Source organism: Rhineura floridana, chromosome 12 (assembly GCF_030035675.1).
Source record: "Rhineura floridana isolate rRhiFlo1 chromosome 12, rRhiFlo1.hap2, whole genome shotgun sequence".
Classification (NCBI taxonomy): Eukaryota; Metazoa; Chordata; class Lepidosauria; order Squamata; family Rhineuridae; genus Rhineura; species Rhineura floridana.
Window position 1 is genome coordinate 26,956,340 of NC_084491.1, and position 17,504 is coordinate 26,973,843.

The following is a 17,504-nucleotide window of genomic DNA, read 5'->3' on the forward strand; positions in this document are numbered from 1 at the left end:
TTACCTAGCAGTGACAGCAGCCAATGATAAGCCACTAATTTAATTTCCCCACAATACCTCTGAGGTAGTATTGCATTTGATCTGCTATTCTAATTTCCCACAATGCCCTAGAGTGATGCTACATTGGGGGTATTGTGGGAAATTTTAAATGATGGCTTGTAGGCCCAGGGCAGGAGGGACCGGCCAGGTCTCTGCAGAGTTCCATCAGCTCTCTGAGGGAGCCAGGTGCCGATGACAAGCCTAGAGGAACACCTGCCCACTCTTATGGAAGGTCAACATTGGAACTTAGGAAGCTGCCTTATACAGACCCATACTATTGGTCCACCTAGCTCAGCACTGTCTATACCAGTGGTTCTTACTCTTTTTTGGGACGATGGACTCCTTTGCGAATCTGATGAAAGCTATGGCTCCCCAGAAACAAATAAATCAATAAATATTTCATTGCATTGGACATTGATTTGTGTGTGTGTGTGTGTGTGTGCCCTGTATACACACCCCTTGAAGCCCAGGGGTCCATGGACCACAGATTAAGAACTCCTGCTCTACATACTGACTGTTAGTGGCTCTCCAGGGTTTCATACAGGAGTCTTTCCCAGCCCTACCTGGTGATGCCGAGGATTGAACCTGGGACCCCCGCATGCAAAGCAGATGTGCCATCACTGAGCTACGGTGGCCCTTACAGGTCTATTCGTTGTATTAGATCTGTGGTGGTCTATTAACATAATCGACTACCATTAAGGGATAAATATGCATGTGTGAATCAAACCTTAAGAACAAAGATACTCAGAGAGGGGAACACACACACACACACACACACACACAAAATGAAAAAAAAACACACAAGATCCAGAAGCTTAGCTCCGCAGGAAAGAAGCATTCGTTTTTGCAAACACTTTGAAAAGCATAATTCTTACTTTCTTTTCCCGGCTCTTGTCTGCCTATCTGTCATCACAAACAAATTGAAGCCATTACTAGGCTACGTTTTACACTGAAATTGCTTGTTATGAGAGGGGGAGACACGTTAAAAGATTTCTTATTCAGAGACAAGGTGCCCATGTGGAATTAACATGGATCATAAATTAGTTCCTATGGACTTGCCTATTATTTAACACAATAAGAGAAATCTGTATTGGTGCAGTGATACAAAACGCTAAGAAGTGACCTAGTAATGAGAAATCAATTTGGATGTTATTAAATACTTTCGCCTGCTGCACTGTTTACACCGGAGGTGTTCGCCTGACAGGCTGACGCACAAAATTAAGAACAACAAGAAAGAGGTGGTGGACAATGTTTCCACTGATTGGCAAGACTTATGTTATACATTTTTTTGTGTGCGAAAAGGAAAATTCATTTCGCTTTGGATGGCAGTTATGTAAATGTGCTTTACATATTTCCATCCTTGATCGTGCTTTCCTGAAAGTGAATCAAACAGAAGGGCGGAACTTGCCTTCCAGGTTCTGTCATCTGTATTCATATATAGTCCCTGCCACTGAAGGATCAGAGCATTTCTTAAGCCCGCCCCCCCTCTCCTTGCTTTGTGCATTATTTTCTGGACGGGGTTCCAGACGGCATGGAAGCCAACAAGCATAGGTTTCCCATCTTCAGATATCTGTGCATAATGTACAGACTGGGGATGCTCAAGATGTTAGGCTAGCAATTAGGCTCCACCTCCCTTTATCTAGCAGAGTACCCTTCATGCCAATAACGCACACTAGAGGCTCTAGTGTTCCCTGGTTCACTCAGGGCCAAATTATCAATGATAACCACTTCCCACCCCTTGTCTATTTAACCAATATGCTGTGCTTGTCCATCAGCTTTTGAAAAAATGGCCTTTTGTTGGGCTGTATCCAACATTCTCTATCCACCAGAGTAAGGAATCCAGTGCAACATCTTCACTAGTGAAAACTTGTTGTGCAACAGATTGTGCAATCTATTGCACAACAAAGTTACCAGCAACCTGCTTATGCATTCCACTGGTGCAAAACAAAGTCCTGCCGGTGTAAAACATTTCGCCAGCAGAACAAGTATGCCACTAAGTGACTTTAACTAAGTGCTACATGGGATACAACCTAGACCAGGGTTCGAATCCCCACACAGCCATGAAGCTCACTGGGTGACCTTGGGCCAGTCACTGCCTCTCAGCCTCAGAGGAAGGCAATGGTAAACCACCTCTGAATACCGCTCACCATGAAAACACTATCCATAGGGTCGCCATAAGTCAGAATCGACTTGAAGGCAGTCCATTTCCACTTATTGGGAATAGAGTTCTCTTTGGTTTTTGGATACTAAGCTCTTTGGGAAATTGGCTTCGGGTCTCTGTCTTTATTTTGCTACAAGCCATTCAATACCAAAGTACCTTACCAAGAGGACAATTGGCATTGAAAACTGTATTTCCTTGGGCAGAGCATAGCCCTCTCCATTGTAACATCATAAAGAAAGCAAGGTTCACTCATGTAGGTTTTGAACTTTGTAAGTTTGTGTCTGTTGGGTTGTGGCCTTGAATCCTCCAATTCCAAGAGAATGTTAGGGTCAAACCCAAGTTCTGTCTAGTCCAGCACCCATCGCCCCACAGCAGTCAGCCAGACAGCTCTGGTAAAGCAAGGCATGAATGCAAAAACTCCCTCTGTCCACTGCTCCTAGCAACTGGTGCTGTCTTTGAGCATGAGGATCTACAATGCCATAAAGTAGCCATTGATTCATTCTCCACAAATTTGTGTAAAGCTATTGGCCATGGATGCATCTTGTGGCCATGGATGCATCTTGTGGCCATGGATGCATCCTGTGGCAAAGGTACTTTTCCTGCCTGAGGAATACATAATAAGTTGGGGGTGAGTGGACCCATAGCTCAATGGCAGAGCATATGTGCTGCATGCATAAAGTCACAGGGTCAATCGCAGCATTTCTAGTTCAGTGGATCTTAGCTAGCAGGTAATGGGAAAGACCTTTGCTTGAGAACTCAGAGAGATCACTCTAAGCTCACAAGACAGACCAAGGGCACAACTAATGTAAGACAACTTCATATACATGGGGGTGATTGCCGCAGCAGCCAACTGCACCATAGCTGTAACAACAAAATAGGCCTAAGGAAGGACTCTGTGGTGCACAAAGAGCCATTTGTCAACTCCAGAGGACTGCACAGAACCTTTGCTGACACTCCCCTAAACCAACCCTTTAAGTAGCACAAGTAAATTAATAGTTTTATTAGCCCTGTTTACATATACAATCTGTGTTCAGAGAATGCACGGGGACCAGAGTAGGACTGTGCCTGCTGGTCTTGCTCACAATTTCCATGCATTCTGCTGAACTTCTAACAGACCCAATGAGTGTACAGCATGCACATGTCATGGCTCACTCAATGAGTACAGGGACTCTGCTCCTTGCAGGGTCCAAGGTCACATAAAGTGTCTATACATATGCATGTTGTTTGGAGGACTGGTGGAACATGTAGATGTTGAGGTGAGGTTAGCGGTTAAGGTGTTGGACTATGACCTGGGAGACCAGGGTTCGAATTCCCACACAGCCATGAAGTTCACTGGGTGGCCTTGGATAAGTCACTGCCTCTCAGCCTCATGAAAGCCCTATTCATAGGGTCGCCATAAGTCGGAATCGACTTGAAGGCAGTACACATACATACATACAAAATCTGTGCATTCAGCCTGAGGTAGTGACAGACGATCCTGCCATATACCAAAATGAACTTTAGTTTGCACTTTTTTGACCTCAGTTGAGCCTCCCTCTGCTTAGTCATTAAAATAAGTTTATAAGGCATCTCTAAGAGGTTATGACAGGTTAGTGGTTTCAGTTTGATTGGGGCCGGCTCTGTCATTAGGTAGAGTGTTGTGCTTTCTTCAGACAGCTGATATTGGGTGTCACAAAAGAGCAGCAAAGTATTACCTATTGAATTTATTAAGAGTCAGTGTGGTGTAGTGCTTAAGGTGTTGGACTACGACCTGGGAGACCAGAGTTTGAATCCCCACATAGCCATGAAACTCACTGGGTGACCTTGGGCCAGTCACTGCCTCTCAGCCCCATGAAAGCCGTAATCATAGGGTTCCCATAAGTCGGAATCGACTTGAAGGCAGTCCAGTGGGCATGTTCCTGCTCCTTCTCCTCTGCATGTTTCCTGAATGTGGACTGCCTGACCACAGGTCAGGGATAGTCATCTTGGTGCCCTGCAGATGGCGTTGGGACTCCAGCCTCCACCAGCCTCACCCAGCATGGCCACAGAGTTGGGAGTCCAACAAGATATGGAGGGCACCACGTTGGCTTCCTCTGTCATCAGCCATAACAAACTGACTCTACATTTACAGCAAAATGGATCCGGACAGCATAATTAAACACAGACTTCTAAACAAAAGACTTGGTTATTAGCGTGGCTGCCATTCATTTGTCCGAGAAAGCCAGCAGCTGTACTAATGAACTTGGAACCCTGCCTGCCTCCCCTAAGAAGCGCTTTAGTGCTTATGCTTCTCTGGATGCTTGGCGCTGGGTGCCAGTTTTATTGCGGATCAATGCCATTGATCAGATGTGCTGGAGGGAACTTGCTCTGACACTATGAGAAATGACACTAAACAACAGCCCTATTGAACTGATGCAAACCAAGTCATGCAGGCAGCTTGAGAAAAGGGATATGGGGGAGGAGGCCAATGAGGAAGGCATGAAGGATTAAAAGGGCACCTCTAGCCTCAGCCAGTTACAGAAACAGCCTTTAATCGAAGCCAAAATATCGTCCTTACATCCTTCGGTCAGCAAACTGACATGCACGTATACTAACAGTAAAGTAGGCCAGAGTAACTGCAAGGCAGAGCTAAGGCGTACAGAATCGAGAGAACAGTGGGATCTGCAACAAAATGTTGCAGCATGGAGTGCTCCAGGATTCCAGGCAGCCAGTCATACTCTTCCAGGATACTCCATTCCATCCCACCCTCCCTAGTTTTCCATTGTTTTCCCCCAGCAACAGTCAGATAGCATTCCAAGGTCTCTGAGCATGCTCAGACCTCATGGTGTTTTCTCCCGTTAAAGGTTTTTGACTTGTTGCCGCTCTTGAAGTTCCCTTGAGCCTGCTGATACCTCCCATGTGTGTATGTGTTGTTGCCATTTTGGCTACATAAGGATTAGCATTTGGAGAATGACAGGGGCTAGGAATCTTTTTCAGCCCATGGGCCGCATTCCTTCATGGACAACCTTCCAGGGGCCACATGGGGGTGGTGGGTGGGGCCAAAGACTAAAGCGGGCAGAGAAACAGGCCTGACTCGTGCTGTGCAAAACATGATACACCCTCATGTACCCACACCCCAGACACACCTCCCTGCCCTCCATCCAAGCAAGCAAAGAGCACGATCACACTCCAAGGACGCACTGAGCGATATCCAACTACGTTTGACTCAGAGGAGTTCCACTGAAATGAATGGACCAAACTTAGTCATGTTCATTCATTTTAGTGGGTCTACTACTCTGAGCAGGCCTGAGTGGGCTATGACCCAAGGAGGGCACAGAATACAGCCAGTGATGGCAGTGGACTGGGGATATAGGGTGTGGACTGGCAAGAGCCCTGAGGGCCACACAGACAGGCCTGGGGGGGCACATTTGGACTCTGGGCCTGAGATAATCTGCCCCTGTTATAGAGGAGCAATGTCCCCTCCTGGTTTCGAGAGGTTTTTCAGCAAGATGTCCCAGGGAGCCTCCCCCCTCCCCCTCATTGCTACTGAAGATTGTTTGCTTGCCCTGTCCCTCCAGGCTCAATCTGCACCACTGGCCGGAGGGAGAGGGAGAGGCAAATGGGGAATGCTGTTCCTTCCCCTTGGCACCCATTAGGACTGGTAGGGCAGAAGGTAGAGAGGCCATCAGTAGGTGGAGCCAGAGCCAATGGCAGGCAGGGCCAACTGATTCCTACCTGCTGAGTGAGGAGGAGGAGACCGGCAGTAGCCCCCCCCCCTGGACTACTGTAAGAAGGCAGGCAGGTAGAGACCGGAAGAGGGCAGACTGAGGTTGGTCGGGGACTGCCCCGTTCGCCCAAATGGAAGAGCCTCCCCTGAGTTGTCAGGGGGCTCCGAAGGTGGTGGCCGGCAGTGGGCTTCCTACTAAGCTGTAGGCCTCAGTAGATGGCCATCAATAGTGGCCCCTGATGCCAGCCTGAGGGGAGACCACCTTGGTACCATTTGTAAATTGTTTTGACGCCTTTGAGACAAAGAAGGGCAACCTTTCCCCCCACCCTGCAATCTAGGAGTCTCCTTTATGTGCTGTTTCATGCGGTGTTGGGTTTCATGCCCTCTGAACTCCTTATGTTGTTGGTCTTGGGTTTCCCTTTTCATGGGAAGGTTTTGATGCTGCTCTGGGATATCCAACACTTCTCCTTGGTAACCAGATCTCTTTGAGAAGTGCCGAGACTGCATAACAGCTAGAAGAGAAGAAAGTCTTTCTGGGGCAGTTTTCATTCCGTGACATGGAAGACAACACAGAGGGGAGCACAGGCAGCTGCTTTCTACTCAGTCAGACCCTTAATCCATCTTGCCCTGGATGGTCTACACTGACTGGCAGGGATTTTCCAGGGTTTCAGATTGAACCCGGGACCTTTTGCGTGCAAAGCATGCACTCTACCACTGAGTAACACTCCTTCCCCAAGAAAGGAGCTTGTTTTAAGTGCACATTCTCCCTCCATGGCCATCTCTCAAACTGTAAGAAATCTCAAACTGTAAGCTCCTCCCAGATTTACATCACTTCCTGTTAGTTGTAACCTTCCCATCCTTCGCTCTAATACTGCTTCCTCAACCTGGTGTACTATACATGCTTTGGACTCCAACTTCCATCGTCCCTGACCATTGGCCATGCTGGCTGGGGCAGATGGGAGTAGGAGTCCAAAACATCTAGAGCAGTCTTTCCCAACCTTTGGGTCCTGAGATGCTGTTGAACTACAACTTCCATCATTCCCAGCCAGCAGTCAGGAATGATGGGAATTGTAGTCCAGCAACATCTAGGGACCCAACAACTGGGAAAGGCTGATCTAGAGAGCATCAGGTTGGGGAAAGCTGCTCTAGTATATAAGCAGCTCGCTTGATCTTCTGCCCTCCTTAGCAGCAAGACTCAAAGGGAAAGAGCATCAGCGCTGGACTACTGTGCTGCACATCTGAAAGAACTCCCCCTTCTAATCCCCTGAAACTCAACCCAAGAGGTGGCCAAGCTTCAACTCTGCCCAGCAAGCTCACAGGCTCTGCCCGTTATTTACAGCCCTAATTACTCTCTATCGACTGGGAAGCAGCGGACAAAGGGCGCTTGAGAGTTCACACACAATTGAATTTCCCAGTAACAATCAGCAGCGAAAGCGCACACAAGGGGGCGGGGTGGGGGGCGAGAAAATCAATCAAGGCAAAGGAGCTGGCTGCAGACAGGGATCATCTGTCGCACCTGTCAAGCTTTCAGCATGAGGGCCCTGTGCTCGCCACGCGCAGAGGAGACAGATCATCGGCACTTCCTCCCCTCCTGCCCCGCCAAATCTCCCACGCAGCAGACAAACGGCTTGACATCATATTTGATGGCATGTGAGTGCAACCTACGAGATGGTACACAAGTCCCATCTGGCTTCTTCCGCAGCCCCGAGTGCCAAGGGCAGCAGAAGATAAGGCGCCACTTCTCTGGGTTGACACTGCAGGGTGCCACCGCGCACTTGTCCACTCGCTAATGCCTCCGTAACAAAACACACATATACCCCAAGAAAGAAAAGAAAAAAAATGAGCCAACGTGTGACAAACACGCACACACAAAGAGAGTGAGGCACATCCCCTGTCTTGGTGTGCCGGCGCAGTTTTGGAAGAGTGTGCCTTTTCTTGTTGCCGTAGAAACCCAGCTGGCAATGCTGCGACTAAATGAGGATTTCAGGGTTACAACCTTCTTTGTCTTATTAATCTCTCCCAATTGTCTGCTGCCAATGGATCAGGTGTTACCATTTAAAAAAAAAAAGAGGGTGGCAGAAAGGGCTCTGTTGAGAGAGGATTACTCTCTGGGGAGAAGCTCTCGGGGAGAGAAACAAGGCAGGAGAAAGCCTTTCATTTCCAGGTCACTAGTTCAACAAGGCAATGGCTCGACAAGGCCTGTTTGGCACAAGAACAGATATGGTGGCTATTGTGTCAGGCCAATAGTCTCTCAAAACAGTGCCAGCTCTCGGAATGGCTGTGGTCAGATCCGCCTCCAGGGAGAATTAGTCTGGGGATCCAAAGTGGGAGACAGTATTGCCCTCAGGGCCAGCTCTAGATGTACATACCAAACCAGATGCACTTCTGGAAGAGTAGCCTGCCGTGCCGTTACTTCTCTGGCCTGAGGAGGTTGCATTGCCCTCCTCTTACTCCAAGGACTCCAGCTCAGAAGCCCTAGCAGAACCATAGACTCTCAACTTGTAGGAGTGAATGACGGCCGGAACCCTTTTAAGGAAGACGCTCCTCCCATGGAAGGCGGAGCCAGCTACGGAGATGCTTAAGACTCCTTTTAAAGGCTCAGTCTGAGGATGACTGCTATTGAGACAATACCTGAGCTCTGCTGCTATGTTAAGGCTCCAGGCAGAGCCTTTCATGGAGCTGTCCAGAGTGCTACTAACGCCAAGCCTGGCCCCGGCCCCACACCCCAAACACAACAGCACCCCGTATCTCCTACGGTAGTTTCAAACAGTTTTAATAGCACAGGGCAATAGTCTTCAGTGTTGTCAGACCCAGGACCAATCTTTATCCCTAACAAGCGACATGTTCTTTTGACTAGGGCAACTACCGTTGGAAAAAGGATGCTGAAGCCTTAGTCTATTCTGAGTCTGTTCAACGACTGATGAGCAGAGGGCTCAGTCCTGTTAACTGCACAGGTCGGCTTTGGTAGCACCTTCCCTGCTGGTAGAACAGTCCCCAGCAGGATTGAACCCCTCCCTGCTGCCCATGGGCTGACATCACCCACTGACATCAGCTGATGAACAGGTGGGCGTGGTTTGGGGTAAATGGCCTTGTTAGTAAACTTCTACTCCCTGGCGGGCCATGACAGACCCGTGGCCCAGAGGTTCCATGCCCCTGGCTTATAGCATGTTGGAGGTGAGCATGGCTTGCTGACTGGAACCCTGAACTCCTGATTAGGAGGTGAAGATGCACTGCAACTTTTTTCTTTGCAGCCCTGCCCCCTTGCAGTACTGAATGCCAGTCGCTGGGAGGGGGGGAGTAACGCAACCCTAATAATTCTCTTCCTCCTCCTCCCTTTTCTACAGACGTGATTTGTAACTTGACAACATTTCATTAAAGAGTCGTTTGTTTTGACAAAGCACAGCTTGCTTGGAAGAATGGGAGGCAGAGATGCGGCAAGGGGAGAGGGCCTGAACAAGTCCATTTGTTGGGGGGGGGGCGTGGTGTTGAAGGAAATCTGCCTCTCTCTCTCCCCCCCCAGCCATTTACAGTATTTCCATAGATTTTAATAAAAGTGAATGGTTCTCTGATCCAGTCTAGCTGCTTTTCATGCTTTTCAGGCATCTGAGTATTGCCAAGGAATTTCACACAAAATGAAATAAGTAGCAGGAAGTGACAGAACCAGGGTGGGGTGGGGTGGGTGGAACACTCAATAAAGGTTCTTCCATAGTTTGGGGGGAACATTAACAAATCCCACCAGCTAATAGCCTATGGGCAGGGAACCTGCGGGTGTCCAGATGCTATTGGATGACAGCTCCCACTATCACTGACCATGCTGGCTGGGGCTGATGGGAATTGGAGTCCATCAGAATCTGGAGGGCAATGGGCTCCCCTCCCCTGTAATAGCCCATCAAAGCAAACACTGTGAGTAAGAGCTGACAAAACCAAAGGACCAAAGGCTGGTCGCTCCCTCCCTTTTCAGAAAACTCCGTATGGAGCTTTGCAAGGAATCAGCATGCGGCTCTGGAGTACAGGCATGTTCTTAAATGGTACTGACAATGAACTACACACTGGTGCCGTTATTCAAGATTTAGGAGGCCATTTCAGGCCTCTTTGAGTTTCCTGTTGGATAAAAGAACCGGAAAAGACAGCAAAATCTAAATCTGCAAAGTGTGTTGCCTCGTCTACAAAAAAATGTCCTGGCTGTTTTATTCTTCCCCCGAGGATTTGCCAGAGCTGTTGGTTCCGCCCCCCCCCCTGACAAGTAGATTCTGGGCTCACATGTACCCAGAATGGAAGTATGTGCTTCCCAATCCACGTTCATGCAGGTAAAAGGATATCAATATAGTCACATGTAGCAGCCAAGGCCTCTTGTACAACTCAACCCTTCCAGACCTTAGGAAATATCCTTGCCAGGAGAGGGAGCCTTGAGGTTTTTATGGGGAGGGGGGTTGCTGCACCTTGCATAGCCACTGCTTCACCATATATCTGAGAAGAGACTTCTTAGCATGACAAAATTTTACAGCTGAAAGGGAGCTTTGAGGTAATCTAGTCCAACCCACTGCTCAATGGCCAAACTCTGCTTCCCCAAAATTTCCACTCATTTGTTCTAGTCCTACCCTTTTATCCTATTCTCTTCCCCTCCCCCCCCAATTATTTTCTCAAATATTCATTTAAAACAGGAGAGGAAAAACTGCTCTAATATAACAGACTACTTGAGGCTCCATCAACTTATTTTTGAATTTGATGCTCCAGGTCATGTTAGCAGCGAGCATTTCATTACAATCGGTTAATTAGTTACCAAGGTGAGATGTTCATTTAAATATGGTGATGACAGTAAAAGTAATTATGAAAGAATAATAGGCAAAAATATGGATAGAAGAGAACATAAATATCAATCTTTTTTTAAAAAAAAAACCTTACAGTAACCTCTTCAGTTTTTTAGAAAATAATGACATATGAGCTTCAAACTACAGAATCGAGGGTTGTCAGCAAGGCATGGGATCATGGCGTCCCCTCTGTTATAGCTTCTCACTCTACTTCCTGTTCAGCAGAAACCAAAGCTTATTGTGATGATGTCTGACTCAGCCAACTGCGGTTTATGCTTGCCCTCCATATATTATTTATTTTATTTCACAGAATTTGTATAGTGCTTAACTGTAAACATCTCTGTGCAGTTAATACTCAAAGAGTTGCACTGGTTACCAGCTGCTTTCCGGGCCCAATTCAAGGTGTTGGTTTTGACCTTTAAATCCCTACATGGTTTCGGCCCAGCCTATCTGAAGGAGCGCCTCCAGCATCATCAGCTATGCCACCTAACAAGATCGGCCTCAAAAGACCTTCTCTCTATCCCACCAGTCAAAACAGCTAGACTGGTGAGGACTAGTGAAAGGGCTTTTTCAATTGTGGCCCCCACCCTACGGAACTCCCTTCCAAATGATCTCCGCCAGGCCCCCTCTACAATGAGTTTCCGCCGGGCTGTGAAGACCTGGCTCTTCAGGCAGGCCTTTGGGGTGGGCTAGATTTTAACATCATTGCTTTTAGATTTTAATGTTATTGTATTGATGTGTCATTTTGTGCTATTTTGCTTATTTTGTACGTCGCCCAGAGTGACTGGTTAGCCAGCCAGATGGGCGACTAAGAAATCCAATAAATAAATAAATAAATAAAATACAAAATAAAATACACATTAAAACAGTCGATAAAAGCCAGAGTTTAAAACAAGTTAACCTACCAAAAAAAAAATCAAAATACAAACAAAAGCGGCAGTTTAAAGATACACATTATAAAATAAAATTGTGTATTAAAATACATCTTAGCTTTACATATCTGGGGAGGCTTGCCTAAAGAAAAAAGTTTTTAGCAGAAGCTAAAAACAGTAAAGTGAAGGCGCCTGCCTAACGTCAATGGACAGGGAGTTCCACCGTGTGTGGGTGCTCTGCTGCCACGCTAAAAGATCAATTCCTTACAAGTGCAGAATAGACATCAGAATCCCACTCTGGCTTCTGATTCTGCTTTTGAGGGCAAGTGTGAACTTGGCTGACCAATTCAGCCATCACTGCAAACTATGGCTATCGCTAAACTGGAAACCGAAAGGGACGCTGCAAGAGAGAAGGGAGGAAAGCGGGGAGAAGAGGAAGTATCTAAGTCCAAGGCTTGTTTCTGATCATCTGTAATGAGCCATAGCAACCTTGTACAAACTGGTTTTCTATTTGTGATTTCTGCACTCCCCCAACCTAACTTATGGCACAATTTGTACTATCTCTTCTCAGAAGTAGGCCCTATTAGGAGCACAGGAAACTGCCTTACACGGAGTCAGACCCTTGGGTCCATTTAGCTCAGTATTGCCTACACTGACTGGCAGAAGCTCTCCAGGATTTCACATGGGGGATCGTTCCCAGCCCTACCAGGAGATGCCAGGGGTTCAACCTGGAGCCTTCTGCATGCAGAGCGGACAGTGCCCTTCCCCATAGGTTTATGGGGCTCACTTCCTCAGAAGTGGGGTTAGAACTGCAGCCTTAATCTCTCTCTCTCTCTCATACACACCCACACCACAACATGTTGAAGCAGGAGCCACTCCTACTGCCTGCTATGAGAGAAATGAAATGGGACTTAAGAATTGTTAAATGGTGACTATCCGCCCCCTTCTGCCCCCGCCCAGAGGAACAAACTTTGGGATTGTTCCTTGCATCCTTAATAAGCAGCTATTTCTGATTCAAAGGAATGTGATACGCCTTTCTATGCATTACTTGCCCTGTCACACACACCCCCATCCTCAATCACTATTAAGGAAGCATTTCCTGCTGTTTCAATCTGCCTGGAGTAAATCTAGACCAGCCGTTCCCCTCCCTTCTGTGCTAGGCATGACTACAGGAATATTGCTCTACCACTCACAGGTAACTTACCATCTTCCACTTCCAGGAGAGCTTTGGCCAGGATGCTCCCTGCCACGCTAATTGCTTGGCACATGTAGTAGCCCGAGTCTGAGGTCTGCACGTCCGTGATAGTCATCTCGCCGCTTGGAGATACAGAAAAGCGGCCCATTGCCTGAGGGGGCTGGCTGGGAAAAAGCAGGATCTGTAGAAAAGAAAACAGAAAGAGGGAGTCATGAATTCCCATTGCCGAGAAACATACAAGGGGAACCGCTGGGAGGTATATTGTGTTTCTAATGTGACCCTTGGTGCCATCCAGTTTTCCATCATCTATTTCCCAGTAAGACTCCCTCTTGAGTGACACAGCAGCTTACCTCCCACGCTTCTATGGGACATCGCCTTGGGATCAAAAGTAAATAATGGGGTGAATTTCAAAAGATGCTGAAGAAAATGGCACCTTATATTTGTACTCCAGTTTCTTAATATGTCTTGTAGGTGAAGAACTGGGCTTGAGACTCATCCTTCTATGGGAGTTATGCCCGCCGCGTGTGAAATGGCATTCTTTTGGCAAGTTCACCCCCACATAGGCCTAGTTCAGACATAACAGGAAACTGTTGTTTCCTGCTATGAGAATGAACTCTGGCAAGCCTTGGGCTCATATGTCTCCCCCTCCTCTATTTGCACAACAGAGGAGGAGATTAGAAGCAGCTACTTTGTGTTTTAAACTAACCACAGTTCACTGTGAGGTCCAAACACAGGGAACTGTGGTTTGTTTAACTACGGTTCCAGAAGAAGCTAGGATCTGAAACCATAACGACTTTTTCCCATCTGCTTCGTTTCAGTTCATCTGCTGAAATGACGAAAGCTAATCAGTAGTGGACTTTTGAGTGAAAGGACTGTGAACTCAGAATGTGCTCAGAGATACACCATCCTTTAATTCTAACTGTATGCCTTTTGCACTTGGTTGGTAGATCTTGGGGTTCTAGTAAAAAAAGAAAAAGGAGGGGAAAAAAGTAGATCCAGCAAGCCTGAAGTTTGCCCACCCCAGATTTAGGAAAGGGGTAGCTAATCTGGTGTCTTCCAGATATTGTTGGACTAGAACTCCCATCATCCCTGCCCAATGGGAATGCTGGCTGGGGCTGATGGAAGCTTTAGACCAGTAACATCTGGAGGGCACCAGATGTTAACATCAGCACTCTGAATATGAGTCCTGCTTCACAGGATGTCTTTTAATGCTGCACAACAAGAAGTTCCAACCTTCAATATCCCCCTCTCTTCATGCATTTGCTGTCCCTTACTTTTCATCTTTTTTCTATCAACTATCCTTTTAGGATGTGAGTAACTGACAGCCAGTGTGACATAGTGGTTAGAGTGCCAGACTACAACCTGGGAGACCAGGGTTCAAATCCCCACACAGCCATGAAGCTCACTGGGTGACCCTGGGCCAGTCACTGCCTCTCAGCCTCAGAGGAAGGCAATGGTAAACCCCCTCTGAATACCACATACCATGAAAGCCCTATTCATAGGGTTGCCATAAGTCAGGATTGACTTGAAGGCAGTCAATTTCCATTTTCCAACTGACACAGTAAGAGCTCAGTGCTATTTAAAGTCAACTTAGAAAACAAAAAAATGTTTGTTCCAAGGGACTGGGGTGTGTGTCCTATTTTGGCCATTTCCCCAAAACACCCACCCACCTGCCCTACCCCTGACGTCATATGTTGTAAATTGTTGTAAACCGCCCAGAGAGCTTCGGCTATGGGGTGTATATAAATGCAATAAATAATAATAATAATAATATGTGACATCAGGTGTGAGGCAGGTAAAGGCATGGCTCTATCTCTTTGAATCCCATTTGCAAGAGGTTGATCCTGAAATCACTTGCAAATGGAATTCAAAGTGACACCTTTCAGCACCCACCAGTTGTTCAGCGCCTTTGAAGTCTATTTGCAAGTAGCTTCAATACAAAGCGCTTGCACATGGACTTTAAAGGGGATGTCTCTCAGCGCTGACCAGCTCATGGACACTGAGAGACATCACCTTGAGGAATATAGGAACGTAAGAGGCTGCCTTACACTGAGTCGGACCACTGGTCCATCTGGCTCAATATTGTCTGCACCGGCTGGCAGTGGCTTTTCAGGGTTTTAGGCAAGACTGCTTCCCAGCCCTATCTGGAGATGCCGGGATAGAACTTGGGATGTTCTGCATGGAAGGCAGATGCTCCACCACTGAGCTACAGCCCTTCCCCTTGGAAGTCTGTTTGCAAATAGTAAATTTAATAAATAGTTATTAGCAGTGGCAGGAGCACAGCTACTTCCTTTGTTCCTAAGGCATGTGCATGTTGGTGTGTGTGTTGGCAGCCTGGCCGCCATTTTGCATCCTCCACAATGCCCTGGACCTACCATTGTCCCAGGGCACTGTGGGAGAAAAAAGATGGCAGCCACCACAAACAATAAAATAACATAAAATGGTGGAGAATATTCAGAGGAAATTCAGCAAAGCGGCCTTCTTCTACAAAATCCCTGAGGTACAATCCCAGCTCCCATTCAGAAGCCTGGGATGTATGATTAATATCTATCATAAAGAGGACTTGAGCAAGGATTTTCATATCACCTCCTTCTATCTCTTTTTACCTAAAACTTTGCAGAAAATTAGCTGATTTGAGAAAATACTGCTCAATATTTTTTTTTTAACCTGATCTGCGGTAAAACTGCTGTCACCGCAGTCACAGTCTCCATTAGGGATATGCAACTGAATCTGCGTGTGTGTGTGCATGTGCGTGGTGTGTGTGTGCGAGAGAAAGTGAGTGAGTGACTGAGAGTACGCATGAATGTATCTTCTGTCCTATCTCATAAACTCAGGGCGGCTCGAAGCATTTAGACTCCAATCCTATAAACACTCATTTGGAAGTCACTGAATTCAGTGGGGCATACTTCTAAGTAAGCATATAAGATTGCACTGTTTATGTCTTTGACCTAATGCAGTGTTGCTTCTACCCTATACAAAATGGGGGTGAGAAGAAGGTAGATCTCTGGGTATTTGCAGTAGCTCTGGTGCTTAAAAGCTTCCACTGGCTGCCCATACACTACTGGGCCAAATGCAAGGTTCTTGTATTAATTGACAAGGCCCTTAAAAACTTCTGATTCCTTATATTCCTGTCCGATCACTGAGATCTTCAGGAGAGTCACTGTTAGGGATCCTCCTCTGCTAAGAAGTGTGGCATATGCAAGTTTCAAATACATAAACAATAATAGAACTACTGTCACTTTGCTCGACCCACACAGGCTCTTTCCCTCCTGTGGGGTGTGTCGCCACAGCAGGGGTGGGGAACTTTTTTCAACTGAAGGGCTGCATTTCCTTGAGGGCAACCTTCCAGGGGCCAAATGCCAGGTGGTGTGTGTGTGAGGCCAGAGACCAGAGTGGGCAAGCAAGGGGATGTGACACTTAACTTTGTACAGCAGGTGACTTTCCAGCCATGCAACAGTCAAGAGGTGTCTGCTCTCCCCCACAAACATTTCTCTATCCAGGCAAGCAAGAGATGTGATCACAATTCAAGGACACATTCTGGCCAGGCAAAACACACTCCAGGAGGGTGCAGAGCAGGGCCAGAGCAGGGCCGCATCCTGAGAAGCCTGAGGGTCGGATGGAAAAGCCTGGAGGGCTGCCTTTGGCCTGCAGGACAGAAGTTCCCCGTCCCTGACTTAAGGGCTGTCTCGCTGGTGAAATACCATGTCTCCAACATGCAGACTGCTCTATCCAGCCCAGCCCTCTCCATCACATGTCAGTTTTACTTGCAGTTTTATACCACGCATGACAAGGCAAACCAAAAGGAAGGATTCAGCATGCATGCACAGGCACATAGTTGGGCATGCATGCATGCTAAGGATGTAAAGTTCTGTCAATTTCGGTTCTCTCAGTTTCTCATTTTTCTAGTCTTAAATTTGCCTCTCCACATTTCTGCGGCAATTTGTGATTATTTTTTTAAAAAAAACCCAAATCAAAATTCTTCAGCTTTTTAGTGCACGTCTCCTAATAAATAAAATTTTATATGCAGTTTTGACCAATGTACACAATTTGTCAAGCAATTTATCTTAATATAATGCACTTTTGTATGTTACTTTCACTTGCATATCCATTTTGCGCACACTTTCCCCTAACATAATTGCATTTTTGTAAAACACTACTTGATTGGAGAACGGCATCGCAATATTCAGGTAAGTGCAGATTTTGAAGGTTGGCTTCTTGTATTGCTTCAGAAAGAGCAAATTTGATAAATTCGGCTTAAATGTGAACTTAATTGAACTTCTCGCTCGTCCTTAACATGCACACATGCATGAGCACGTGCACACACGCATGCACGCATCTAGAGGAAACAATCGGCTCTGTTGAATTGAGTCGTGCAAGACCTACCTGGCTACCTTCCTTCTGCCAAAAGACAGCTGGTGGTGGGTTTCCTTTGGTCTCACACTGAAATGTCACGGTACGGCCTTGGGTGACAATCTGGTCCCGAGGACGGGTCACTAATTGCGGTGGAACTGAGAGAAAAGGAGAGGCCAGAGAAAGACAAAGATGGACGGGTTTGAGACATTTGGGAAATTAAAATCTGCACCCACTCTTGGACAGTCTCAGCGCTATTGGTTTCCATCTCCAACCCCAATGCTACAGCCCAGGGATGGGAAAGCTGTGGCACCCCAGATGATTTTGGACTACAACTCTCATCGTCTGTGACCATTGGATGTGCTGGCTGGAGCAGGAGTTGAAGTCCAAGAAC

At 46.9% G+C, this 17,504-nt stretch overlaps 1 protein-coding gene across 9 annotated transcripts in view; it reads right to left on the bottom strand.

Moving 5' to 3' along the window:
• ROBO3 (roundabout guidance receptor 3) overlaps positions 1-17,504 on the bottom strand; it is a 364,199-nt gene that overhangs the window by 53,365 nt on the left and 293,330 nt on the right. For all 9 annotated transcript variants that reach the window (XR_009758609.1, XR_009758611.1, XR_009758610.1 and 6 more), the window contains 2 exons: positions 17,144-17,268; positions 12,770-12,941 (listed from right to left, as the gene is read on the bottom strand). Coding sequence is in view for 1 of the 9 variants with exons in the window: in XM_061592244.1 (XP_061448228.1) it covers positions 12,770-12,941; positions 17,144-17,268 (297 nt within the window). In the remaining 8 variants the exon portion in view is untranslated. The remainder of the gene's footprint in view (positions 1-12,769; positions 12,942-17,143; positions 17,269-17,504) is intronic.